Source organism: Rhinopithecus roxellana, chromosome 9 (assembly GCF_007565055.1).
Source record: "Rhinopithecus roxellana isolate Shanxi Qingling chromosome 9, ASM756505v1, whole genome shotgun sequence".
Classification (NCBI taxonomy): Eukaryota; Metazoa; Chordata; class Mammalia; order Primates; family Cercopithecidae; genus Rhinopithecus; species Rhinopithecus roxellana.
The window spans coordinates 141,054,663-141,068,440 of NC_044557.1; the positions used below are offsets into that span (position 1 = coordinate 141,054,663).

The 13,778-nt window shown below is 41.0% G+C and overlaps 1 protein-coding gene across 2 annotated transcripts in view; it reads left to right on the forward strand.

Moving 5' to 3' along the window:
* Nucleotides 1–6,824: 6,824 nt before the first annotated feature.
* MICU3 (mitochondrial calcium uptake family member 3) overlaps nucleotides 6,825–13,778 on the forward strand; it is a 100,904-nt gene continuing 93,950 nt past the window's right edge. For both annotated transcript variants that reach the window (XM_030938219.1, XM_030938220.1), the window contains exon 1: nucleotides 6,825–7,276. In XM_030938219.1, the coding sequence (XP_030794079.1) occupies nucleotides 6,896–7,276 (381 nt within the window). In that variant the 5' untranslated portion in view covers nucleotides 6,825–6,895. The remainder of the gene's footprint in view (nucleotides 7,277–13,778) is intronic.

Here is a 13,778-nt window from a genome sequence, read left to right on the forward strand (position 1 = left end):
TGTTGCCCAGGCTGGTCTCAAACTCCTGGGCCCAAGCAATCTCCCTGCCTCGGCCTCCCAAAGTGCTGGGATTACAGGTGTGAGCCACTGTGCCCGGTGTATTTTTTTTTTAATTTTTACTCTTTTTTGGAGACAGAGTCTCACTCTGCCACTCAGGCTGGAGTGCAGTGATGTGAATGTAGCTCACTGTAACCTTGAACTCCTGGGTGCAAGTGATCCTTCCATAAACGCAAATTCTTAATCCTAATCTTTTTTGGCTTAGTCATATGTCCCACTCATCTCGTCCTTTTCTTATGTCAAAAGCAGTCTTCAAGAGCCTCCAAACTCAGGTAGAGATGGTGATCTTTAAGTACCATATTGGTGGACTGGAGCCAACTTGCACTAACTCACTAGAGCTGATTGTTAAATTTTCAGGAGTTTTTGAGCCAGTTGTTAGAGATGTTATTAAAAATTAAATTATGTAAACTTACAATTAGATAATTATATTAAATTTAATATAATTTATATTTATTTGATAAATATATGTATACAATGCAATAAGTACTAAAAACATCACTTTTACTTTACCATTATCTATTTTGTCTTTTATATGATGTAGATCGTGGAAATTATACATGATAATATGCTGCCATCCGTCTCTTCCCAACTGTGCAATCAGTAATGTCATATTGGTAGCCTGAAATCACCATGGTGGGAGTATTTACGCCATGGAAATCTGAAAACACTACAAGTTGGGACTCCCCACCTCTTCTACCCCAGAACCCATTGTTAACGCTTTACCAGCACACCACTGGTACCTGCTCACAGGGCCTTCTAAGGGAAGTTGTTCTCCCTTTCCCAGAAACTGCATCTCCATATGACTCCACACCTTTCCTCCCAGACACAGCTGGCTGGCCTAGGAGTGAAAAACTAACAAAGGAAGAAAACGTCTATAGTCCAGACCAAGCTAATGCTTTCTCTTTAGAATTTGCATTAAGATTCATAGAGACTTGTGGAATTAGTAGCCAAGTCATGCTCACAGCAGTGTGCTAGAATGAATGTCCTTGAGCTCTTGTGATGTAGGTCCCTAGAGCTGACCTGGTTAACACACCTCCTGACACCTCATAGTACCACTTTTCTCTGGATTCTATACAATTTTATCCTTAAAATGTGTCTTTTACTTGAGCTAATGTAATTGCTTTCTGTTCCTTGCAAATTAGTGTGCCTTAAGAAAAACAGTTTTAAATTCTCTCAGTTTCTGATGATTCTAATACAGGAACTGTCTAGACATAGGGCAGAATATCTAGGCTCAATTTCTGGCAGTATAACTCAGAGAAAATTATTTAACCTGGCAGCCTCTCAGTTTCCTCGTCAGTAAAAGTGGAAAGAGTGTACATTTTAGTGGTATTTAAGCCCCAACAGTCTACAAAGGCACTTCAGTCTCCACCGTGGGAGCTGAAAAGGAGCCTTTAAATGGACAAGGTCCGGATTTCCCTCCTTTTCAACTAAAGACACTGTGCTGTTATCTACTTTGTATTTTGGGATTTAAGAAATAAGATTTCTTTTGACAAACAGTTTTTACTAAGCACTCCCGTCCCCACCCCACGCCCACTACTCCCCAACAAAAACTTAGAAAGATTACAAAATTCCCAGACTAAGCTATCTCTAAATTCTTTTCGGTCTTCTATAACGTTACAGGGTAGATATTAAATGTTCCCATGCATATTACAAAAACATTTGGACATTTTTTTGAGCTTTTCTGTTCCTGCTGTTGTTTGCATTATCTTCACTTAGTAGAGCATTTCCAAAGAACCATGGTGGACTTAACAACTCAACTCAGTCCCAGTCTAATAGCCCAATCTTAGCAGAGATACCCACCTACTTTTTTCTGTGAATTCTGGGCCTGGCCTGATCATTTTGCTTAGCACAGTGTTCTGGATAACTAATACCAATCAACTGAAGTTGGCAGGGGATGAAACTGGTTGGCCATCCCACTGAACTTCTGCAGGTATGTATACTGACTAACCTTAGGCTATTCTTGATGTCTCTAATGGCTCCCTCTTTACGCTGAGCTTTCCATCTGTTCTGAAGACTGCCCTTCTATTTGGTTATCTGCTCTTGAAGCAATTTCCTCATCCAACACCTGACAGTCTGGGGTTAGAGCCAGAAACAAGGGTATGTACTGGTCGCACTAGGCCTTACGACCACATACCTACTGGGTCTGTCCATGTGGACATTTCAGAGGAGAAAATGCTGCAAGTTAAAGAAGATAAAACACTACGCTGTTTGCTTAAAATACCAAGTTCCTTTTGGCCTTTTCCTTAATAAATAAGAAAAATCACTAATAGTGTCTTCTTAGTAGTCTTCAAGTAGTAAAAGAAGTTCATTAAAATACTCCTTGATTAAATCTCCTCAGGCTATATCAAGCTTATGTAACTTTTCCTTTAGTTTCCAATTCTTCAATCAATTTTATTGTTCTTAGTTGAACTCTTTTCAAGCTGTACACATTCCTTCTGGTCACTTCCCTGCACCTAGGGAAACCACCATCCTAATCACTAACATTATTTGTATCCATTAATTAAAATTAATTTTAATTTTAATTTTTGTAGAGACAGGTTCTCACTATGGTGCTGTGGCTGGCCTTGAACTCCTGGCTTCAAACAATCCTCCTGCTTTGGCCTTCCAAAGTGCTGGGATTATAGGTGTGAGCCACTTTACCCAGCCCACACTCTGTCTCTGATCCTTCTTTGCCAATCCCTTGATTCTTCCCTTTGGCCTCCCATCTGTGTTGATTGCATTTCCTGATAGATGTGCTGCTGGCTTTGTCAGCTTCTTTAGTGTCTGATGCCCCACTGTGTTTCCTTGTCTCCTAACTTGCCTTCCTGTATTGGCCTCTACCTTCCCCTCTTCTCAAGACGTTGCCTTTCATTTAGTAAGTATAATTGAGGTCCTAATGTGTGCCAGGAACTGGGCTAGAAGATGCATGCCCTGGCCTCATGTTGCTTACACTCAGCTTGGCTTTGCCTAATGGAAAAAGGGTGAGAGGCAGATCACAGTAGTTGGGAGTGAGAGCTCATCAAAACAGAGAACAGACCCTCAGTGTCTTGGGTAACTTGGTATCCATAGCCCTGGAGGCTGAGGAGTTGAGTTCCAGACTGCTGGTGGCTAGCACTTTGAAGAAAACAGAACAAGAACATACCTTCCCCAACACTGTCTCCTTTGTCAATTTTCCCCTAAGGAAGACACCATCGAAAGTGGGAGACAATTTGAGAAATTGACCACAACTTTCCCAAGAGGGACGAAGATGGTTGCAGCCTTGCTCTCTGCTGGTAGACTTGAGTGGACCTGGAGATGGGGCGGTTCATGTACCCTAATATAGATCTCAGATATAACTGCTACTCTTTTAACTAGTCAAGAATCTGGAGGTCACAATGACCAAAATAAGGAAAGCAGTCTATTTCAATAGAAGTTTTGTTAAACAAGACATTCCTGCCTATTACACTTATATTTTACATTTTCAAACTTTTCAAAATTACTAATATATTTGCAATTTTAAATGCAGAAGCTCAAAATAATTAGATAAGGGAATTAATTTTTTTTTCTTTTTCTTTTTTTTTTTAAACAGAGTTTTGCTCTGTCACCCAGGCTGGAATGCAGTGGCTCAATGATGGCTCACTGCAACCTCCTTTTCTCTGCTTCAAGCAATCCTTCCATTTCAGCCTCCCAAGTAGCTGGGACCATAGGCATGCACCACCATGCCTGGCTAATTTTTGTATTTTTTGTAGAGATGGAGTTTTGCCATGTTGCCCAGGTTGGTCTCGAACTCCTGAGTGATCAACTCAGCTTGGCCACCCAAAGTGCTGGGATTACAGACATTACCCTGTGTGGTCAGGGGATGGAATTTTAAGTTGAAAGAAGAAAGCAATCACAGGCCAAGTGTAGATTTTCAGAAGAGAAATGATATATGAAAAATGCTATGAAGTATCTTTCTATGGTTTACTGATATACTTGGAGCATTTTACTTCGTTAGAAACATGCGTTCAGAGGTGATCACCGATTTCAACTCCACTATTTTAGAGACTGTGGCTTCCAAAGCATTATAACTAAAATGTAGAAAATCCAAGGCTAGAGTCCAGGTTTCTTGACTTCTAATTTATTACTTATCCACCGAGGTATATGCTTTCCTAAAAAACGCTTTTTGGCTGAATTCCCGCTGTTTTAAACATTTTTAATGTTTCACAATATTTCTTTTTATCTAGACCATAGTGAATGTTAAGTGGATATTTATTTCAAGGTGTGGGCTCTCACTGTGGAGTAGGGGCATTTTGGGGGTTATTCTTAATGCTCAGTAGAACTGACATAAAAGATAAGGGATATTGGGCTGACTCTATATTGGTCCAACAATATCTGAAATTTCAAAAAAAAAAGATTCCAAATTTCTAATATCGCATTTTTTAAAAAATTTTCCTCTGGAAATTAAACTCAGAAAAATATCCACATAACAAGGGAATTTGGTTATTTTTGTGTAGCTATAGTTAAAGAGCATCAAACATGGGAAGAAAACAGTAACTATTCTTAAGGAAATTTGGCCTTTAGAGGGAAGGTACTGTTGAAAATTATTAGTAAAGTTACTTTTGCACATGAGAGGTATTTTATCCAAAGCTCTCTGACTGCTCTACACACCTCAACTTAGCCCTTCTCACATCAGTACTTAGCTTCTAACCAGAGAAATTGTTTGCATGTTTGCAGGAGCTCTATCAAATTTAGAAAACTGTAGAGACACTACATAGAAATCTATACGTCTGTGTATTTGTCACCTTAGACAAAGAATGCCATTTTCCTCATCTGTAATGTGATGTTATTGTATTACCTCCCTAATCCTGTTTAGAGCTACTTAGCTTTTTTTTTTTTTTTTTTTTTTTTTTTTTTTTTGAGACAGAGCCTCGCTCTTTCACCTAGAGCTACTCAGCTTTTAACATGCAACTAATAAAAATTGATAAGTCTGTCCAAGAATTCCAACATTAGGCTATACTGAGAATTTACGAGAAAATCAGGAAATCATGTTCAGTTCAAAGTAAACAATGTCAGAACTATTATTATTATTATTATTATTATTATTATTATTATTATTTTGAGACAGAGTTTCGCTCTGTCACCCAGGCTGGAGTACAGCGGCGCAGTCTCAGCTCACTGCAACCTCCACCTCCCGGGTTCAAGCGATTCTCCCACCCCAGCCTCCTGAGTAGTGGGGACTACAAGCGCATGCCACCACACCTGTCTTTTTATTTCTTATATTTTTAGTAGAGACGGGTTTCACTGTGTTAGCCAGGATGGGCTCGATCTCCTGACCTCATGCTGCCTGTCTCGGCCTCCCAAAGTGCTGGGATTACAAGCGTGAGCCACCGCGCCCGGTCAATATAATTATTATGTTATATATAATATATATAATTATTACCCAGAAAATAATTAATTTGGGGAAACTAACATTTTCCAGAATATAGAGAAAGCATAAATGGAGGAAAATTTGGTGATAAAGCAAGAAGCTATCACCGAGTCTTCCTTAGGCATTGATTACATAAAACCAACAGGCTGAAACTGAAAAAAACCCAGAGACGGGTTTTAAAATAGACACAATTTGTTCATGTGCTACAGAAGATTTTTCTTTTTATCACTTTTAGCAGCTTTAAGAAAGCAAAATGCCATTAACCTCTATCAAAACAAGAGGTAACGGGGTGTACCTGATGGGCTACTTACATGCAAGGTGTTAGGAATAGAAATTGCAGGACATGAGCTAGAAAAAAACTCATTTAGTCGTCACTGAAAGCCTTTAGTCTTTATAATTGCCAGAATCAACTGATCTTGTATTCTCTTGTCACTGCAGCCCTACTGAGACCACTGTATTTAGTTGTCTATCCCCTTAGATCCACAATATTTTAGGGGCTCCCGGCACCATTCCATACTATGAAGAAGAAAGCTAACATAATTCAAGTTACCGAAATCGGGGTCTGGGGAGAGAAACTGATAGGAACTTCATCTGCACTTTCTCATAAAAACTGATACTGACAATATAGCAAACAAAAAGTATAGCAAAAACAAAAAGATGACACAATACGCTTATCATTTCTGTATTTTATATTTGTATCAACAGCCCTTCCCTCAAAAATCAGGGTATCATTCAAGATTTTATCTTATTCACAGAAGTTTTTAAATCCTTCGTTTTATAGACACAAGACAGTTCCGATTTGTTGAATTAAGTGACCGCGGGTGTGCTAATGTTTCTAAAAAACAGCATTAGCCTTCTCCCATCAAAGCTGCCTTTGAGTCGTCAAACTGTTTGCCTTAATTTGCAATCGTTATGACTTGAGCCAAATGCTTATACCTCATTTTTGTCATATATGTGAAGATACAATTGCAAATCGTTCACGACCTTGAGTCTGGAGGTCAGGAGACCGTTAGGGGATGTGAGTGTCCCAGACGGGCGCTGACTCCTGCTCGGAGACCCACCCCACCCGTAGCAGCGGCACGGGCCCCAGACAGCCTGGGGCGCCCGGCAGCCCCGCACTCTGTCACGCCTCAGTTCTGCTGACTCCGCTGTGCCCGAGGTGTCGCCCTGCCGCGTAGCCAGGTGTCGCCGGGGCCGGTGCGGTAATTTATGACTGCGTGGTTGGGCTGGGGGTTCGGGGCCGTGGAGCAGCCGGGATCCGCCGCCTCTTCTAGGCTCTTCCCCGGCCGAGCCCGGAGTCCCCTGCGCTGAAGGTGGCGTCGCGGGTCCCCGTGGCCGCGCGAGTATACGGGTCGCTCTCGGCCGGCCGCGAAGCTCGCGGAACCGACTTCTCGCGAGGCTTCGGCGCCCCCCCTCCGCCCCCGCCCCTCCGTTCTCCGCCCCCTCCCAGCTCTGAAGTGGGCAGCCACAGCGATGGCTGCGCTGCGAAGGCTCCTGTGGCCGCCACCCCGGCTGCTGCCTCCACTCTGCGCTCACCAGCCCCTCCTTGGGCCGTGGGGGCGGCCTGCGGGGGCGGCCCCGGGCCTTCCTGGCCGGCCCTTCTCCTCCCGGGAGGATGAGGAGAGGGCTGTGGCGGAGGCGGCGTGGAGGCGGCGGCGGCGCTGGGGGGAGCTGAGCGTGGCGGCGGCGGCCGGCGGGGGGCTGGTCGGCCTGGTGTGCTACCAGCTATACGGGGACCCCAGGGCCCGCTCGACGGCGACCGGGCGGCCCTCGGAGAACGCGGTCGCGGAGCCCGAGGACCCGCCCCGGGGCCGGGGGATGCTGCCCATCCCGGTGGCGGCTGCCAAGGAGACGGTGAGTACGCGGGCGCGCGTCACTCCTGCGCGGGGGCTGTGACCTTCGTGCCTGGTGCGCAGGACCCTGGAGGATGTGGGACGGTGCGGGCGCTGTGGCCGCGGGTGGGGAACTTCCCGTGAGCGAGGCTGACACCTAGACCGGACAGCCTGGGATCCGGTCACCCACGTGTTGGGAAAACAGGTGATGCTGTCACTGATGCATCAGGACCTTAAAGGTGGCTGCAGCTACCAAGTATCGTTACAAACCCAAAACCAGCACCCCTCCCCTCTTACAAAAAAGATTCAGAAATGAAGGACATGACAGGCAGAAAGTGGACCGCTGTAGGTGTGGGGGAAAGGAACACCTAGATTGCGCAGGGCGACAGCAAATGACCCAGGAGGTCTGTTGCATTAGGATGAGTTTCGAAGCAGTGGTCTGAGATCTCAAAAGCCACTGCATTAGCATATGGGAATTTATTAGTCCCAAGAAAGGAAATGCTAAACCTGCATGCTAACCTCCTTATACCCAAGGAATGATGATGTTACCAGGTTGGAAAAGAAAAAAAAAAAAATTGTTGAAAAAGAGACATGTATTTCTCTCTCTTTCTCTCCCCGACTAAAGCCAGAATCCCATCAGTAGGTACAATAAAACACAAAATGGATAGGGTAGCAAATGTAGGAGGCTGTGAATGACGCTAACTCCTTCAGAAGAAAGTCACATGAAAATGTTCAACTGTCCTTATGTAGTTAATAATATAAGGTAAAGGTGTGTGAAAGGCAACAGTGAGTAAAGGAGCATGGTTTTTTTTGTCACATCAGTATATTTAATAGTCATGTAAATGATTAGGAAAATTGTCTAGGGAGATTTTCCTTTCAAGACTCGAAGAGTGTGAAAGGCGTAGATGAAAATAATTTAGGAAACAGGGAGCTATGCTGTTTTTAACTTTAATGCAATTTATATAGCCTTTGTTCTTTTCTTAATACACAGTGGTGATCTGATGTAAGTTCATCAGTTCCTTTGGTGGAGGTTGTCAGTACAATTAGGTTACAGAATCTGCTTTATGGACCATCAGCAGATCACAAGCACATAACATAAAGTCCTTTTATACATGAATATTCAAAATACTAGGAAATACCCTCAAACCTCCACCCCCACCCCCTTCACACATACACATACTCTTTTGTGGCTTGGCAAGGAGCATAGTGTTATTCGTGATGACAGAACTTTTGATTAACCATAGTTGAGCTGGGAACAGATCAGCAAGGTAGGGAATTCAAGTAGTATTTTCTTTTCTTTCTTGAAATTAATTTTGCTTTTACAGTTGAAAGATGGTATCGCACAGTTTTTAAAAAGACCACGTTCAGAAAACTAGAACTTTGACTCCACCACTTGCTACTTGTGTGTCATTATGGAGAAATTACTTGACCTGTCAATGCCAGTTTCCTCACCTGTGAAATGAGGCTAATAGTCTCCTAGGGTGTTATGAGAGTTAAATGAGTTAACACAGTATATTTAAAACAATGGTACTACTAAAGAACGTTCAATACGTTTATTTTTTGGGTGGGCGTGGTGGCTTATGCCTGCAATCCCAGCCCTTTGGGAGGTCAAGGCAGGTAGATCACCTGAGGTCAGGAGTTCGAGACAAGCCTGGCCAACATGGCGAAACCTCATCTCTACTAAAAATACAAAAATCAGCTGGGCACGTGGTGGTGGGCGCTTGTAATCTCAGCTACTGGCGAGGCTGAGACAGGAGAATCCCTTGAACCTGGGAGGCAGAAGTTGCAGTGAGCCAAAATCACACCTCTGCTCTCCAGCCTGGGTGACAAGAGCGAAACTCCATCTCTCTCTCTCTCTCAATTTCTCTTTCTCTCTCTCTCTCTCTCTATATATATATATTTTCCATTTATTTATTGTCTACTTTTGTGCACTTATGTTATTATTGCTTAATGTTTATGAAAATTTCTGTTCGTTGTTTTAGAAGTCAAATAATGCTAAAGTCCTGTGTCTTACCCTTCCCTAGCCTCTAGTCCTGCATTCTGATTGTCGTGTCTTTTGTATTTCCCTCTCCAAAAACTGTTATGATCTTCTCTTTATCTCTGGTACTTGAAATTTTCGCAGTAATGAGCTTCGGTGTGGGTATTTTTTCATTGATTGTACTAGGTTTTTAAGAGGCCTTTCAATATGGAAATCCATGTCTAAAAAATTCTGTGTAATTTTCTTGTATTATTTCTTTAATGATTTTTCTCTTCTCCCTCTTTCTGTTCTCTTTTTCTGGGAACTGCTGTTTGTTTGAAGTTAAATTTCCTGACAGATCCTAATCTAATTCTAATCATTCTTATATTTCATTTTTTAAAAATCTTTTCGTCTGTTTGTTTTTATAGGAGATATCCTAGACTTTATCTTACAACCTTCCTACTGAATTTTTTTTTATTTCTACTGTTCTACTTTTTTAATTCAAAGAACGATTTTGTGTTCTCTGATGTTCATGAGTTATAGCATTCTATTTTGCTTCATGGCTGCTATATTTTCTCTTTTTGCTGTAGGGATATAAATTATATCTTTGTTTTGCCTTCTAAGGCTATAAATTATAACTTTGTTTTGCCTTCTAAGGATATAAATTATAACTTTGGCCTTCTCTGTGCATTGCTTTTTTTCTTCCAGGTTCCTTTTTATTTCTGTTTGATTCTGTAAGCTCTTGCTTTCATTTTGGAGGTTTTCCTCACATATTTGTGATTGGTACCTGTCTGTTACTTGAGAACCTCTCAGAAGGTCTCTGTGCATAACATGTCCTTTCGTTTGGTGATCTGGGTTTTTTATTAATGTAGCGTCCAAATGTCAGTATTTTATAGCTCTTTTTCTCTGATGCTGTTGAACTTCTACAAAAAATAGGAGAGATGGGAGGTGCTGTAGTCTTCTGGAAGCAGACACATGTGCACATGTATGTAAGAGTATGTATGTTAGTGAGTATCTGCTGATATACTTAGGTATTGTTATCTCATCCTCTGCTTTTAGCCCCACTACTTACTCTGACTCCATAGCTCCATAGTTCCCAAGGCCTTGTCCATTTTGGGATTCTGTATAGCAAATATTAATACCTTACTTCCATTTGGTCTTCTCTGCAGAACTCAGGTAGTGCCTCTGTTCTCTTAAGTCAGTTATGACTCCTCCATCTCTTCAATTTTGTAAAAATTTTATAAATTATCTTGAGTGTTTTAGTTTCCACTCCTTTTCTGTATCTTAGCTCTTTTGTATTTTTACCTTTTCATACTCCTTTAGTGTGAATTTAATGTGGTTAGGGGACGAAGATGTTGAAAGAGAATCGTGGGGTCAATCTGCCATTTTTCAGAAATATTATTTTAGTGGCATGTACCTGTAGTCCCAGCTACTCAGTGGGGCTGAGATAGGAGAATCACGTGAGCCCAGGAATTCAAGGCTGCTGTGGGCTATTATTGCACCATACCATTTCAGCCTAGGGGACAGGGCATGACTTGTCTCAAAAAAGAAAAAGAAATTTTATTTTAAACCTATGCTGCCACTTCATTTATTATTATTATTATTATTATTATTATTATTATTATTATTTTGAGACATAGTGTCGCCCCATTGCCCAAGCTGGAGTGCAGTGGCGTGATCTCTGTCACTGGAACTTCTTCCTCCCAGGTTTAAGCGATTGTTCCACCTTAGCCTCCCAAGTAGCTAGGATTACAGGCGCCTGCCACCGTGACCAGCTAAGTTTTTTATATTTTTAGTAGAGACAGGGTTTCACTATGTTAGCCAAGCTGCTCTGAAACTCCTGACCTCAAGTTCCGCCTGCCTGAGCTTCCCAAAGTACTGGGAATACAGTCGTGAGCCACTACACCCAGCCCATTTATTGTTTTTGATTTTCCTGAAGTGTTAGAAATGATTCATTTCGATGTTTAAAACTATAGCTAAGAACTTCTGATTTATAAAATCTCTTTTAAGTATAATATGCTGCTGAGCATAAGCCTGGCATGTAAATTAACCTGTATGTGTTATAAGAATAATTTAACTGATGGAAGTGAGCAACAGTAATTTACAGAAATACGGTTCTCTTATATGATAGCCTTGAAGATTTTTATGTCAAAGACATTAGCTCTGAACTCGGAAGGCCTTCCCTGACTCCATAGATTTGTTGAAATATCTCTCTCTACTTTCAGATAATGACTTTTTTGTAATTATTTAGTCATTGTTTGTCTTCTTTACTTGTCTTAAGCCCCTTAAGGAGAGGCACTGTGTTCATCTTTGTCACCTTTATATCTTCATTGCCTGGTAAGCGTCATAGCCTGATAGGCACAATATCTATTTGTTGAATAAATAAGCTCATGCTAAATATTTGTATGGAACATACACTGAGAATTGAGTTTGATATTTTGTTCAGCTAAAGCAGTTATTTTTAGCATTTGAATTGGGATGACTTCAGTAAAGGTCAAAATTCCAGGCTTTGGGAGATCAGGTCACGTGGCACTGTATTTATTTTAATTGTGTAAGTTTGGGTTGCCAAATTTTTTAGTGGACTGTGGCTTTGACCATTATATATATTATAAAGAGATGATTCTGATTAGAACCTCAAAGTTTTAGCCTTAAAGCTCTATTTTTATTAGTAGGAAAAATTTTTGTTCTAGAACTGCCTTGTTTTTCAGGCCCAGAATAAAAAAATGATTAGATTGCTTAACATACTTCAGTGTTTTACTTAATTGTGCAGAAGACATGATCTTATTTTATGATTTGTTTGTCTTAAGAAGCTTCAAGCAACATATTTGAGTATTACTCTGGAGTGGAAAACTAGTTAGACAAATTTTGTATCTCTTTCATATCTATAATAATCGCAAATAGTCATACATTATTATGTTTCTTTATATCTTTTCCAGCCTCTTTTCTCAAGGCAGCATATCTTGAGATGTGAGGATATGCTTGCTTTTACCCAGAATATTGAAGAATTTGCCAGATGCATATAGGCATACGTTTTGTTGTGCTTCATTTTCTTGTGCTTCACAGATACTACATTTTTTACAAGTTCAAGGTTTGGGGAAACACTGAATTGAGCAAATCTGTTGGCACCATTTTTCCAACATTATATGCTTACTTAATGTTTCTGTGTCACATTTTGATATTTCTTTTAATATTTCAAGCTTTTTCATTACTATTGTATATTATGGTAATCTGTGATCAGTTATGTTTGACCTTGCTGTTGTAATTGTACCATGCACCATGAACCACACCCATATAAGACAGCAAAGAATAAATGTTATGTGTGGTTTAGTCCATGGACCAGCTGTTCCCTAGTCTCTTTCCCTCTCCTCAGGCCTCCTTGTTCCCTGAGTCACAAAAATACTGAAATTGGGTCAGTTACTAACCCTAGAATGGCCTCTAAGTGTTAGGTGGAAGAAAGAGTTGCACATCTCTCACTTTAAATCAAAAGCTGCAAAGGATTAAGCTTAATGAGGAAGGCATGTTGAAATACCACATAAGCCAAAAGATAGGCCTCTTGTGCAAACAGTTAGCCAAGTTGTGAATGCAGCAGAAAAGTTTTTGACGGAAACTGAAAGTGCTCTTTGTGAACACACAGATTATGAGAAGACAAAACAGCCTTACTGCTGAGATGGAGCAAGTTTTAGTGGTCTGTATAGAAGACCAAACTACAACATTCCCTTAAGACAGAGCTTAATCCAGAGTAAGGCCTTAACTATCATCAATTCTTTTAAAGTTGAGAAAAGTAAGGAAGCTGTAGCAGAAAAGTTGGAAGTTAGCAAAGATTGGTTCATGAGGTTTAAGGAAAGAAGCCGTCTCCATAACATAAAAGTGCAAGGTGAAGTGGGAAATGATGATGTACAAGGTGTAGCAGGTGATCTAGAAGATGTAGCTAGGATAATTGATGAAGGTGGTTACACTGAACAACAGATTTTCTTTTTTTCTTTTTTTTTCTTTTTTATTATACTTTAAGTTCTAGGGTACATGTGCATAACGTGCAGGTTTGTTACATATGTATATTTGTGCCATGTTGGTGTGCTGCACCCATCAACTCGTCAGCACCCATCAATTCATCATTTATATCATGTATAACTCCCCAATGCAATCCCTCCCCCCTCCCCCCTCCCCATGATAGGCCCCAATGTGTGATGTTCCCCTTCCCGAGTCCAAGTGATGTCATTGTTCAGTTCCCACCTATGAGTGAGAACATGCGGTGTTTGGTTTTCTCTTCTTGTGATAGTTTGCTAAGAATGATGGTTTCCAGCTGCATCCATGTCCCTACAAAGGACGCAAACTCATCCTTTTTTATGGCTGCATAGTATTCCATGGTGTATATGTGCCACATTTTCTTAATCCAATCTGTCACAGATGGACATTTGGGTTGATTCCAAGTCTTTGCTATTGTGAATAGTGCTGCAATAAACATACGTGTGCAGGTGTCTTTGTAGTATAATAATTTATAATCCTTTGGGTATATACCCAGTAGTGGGATGGCTGGGTCATATGGTACATCTAGTTCTAGATCCTTGAG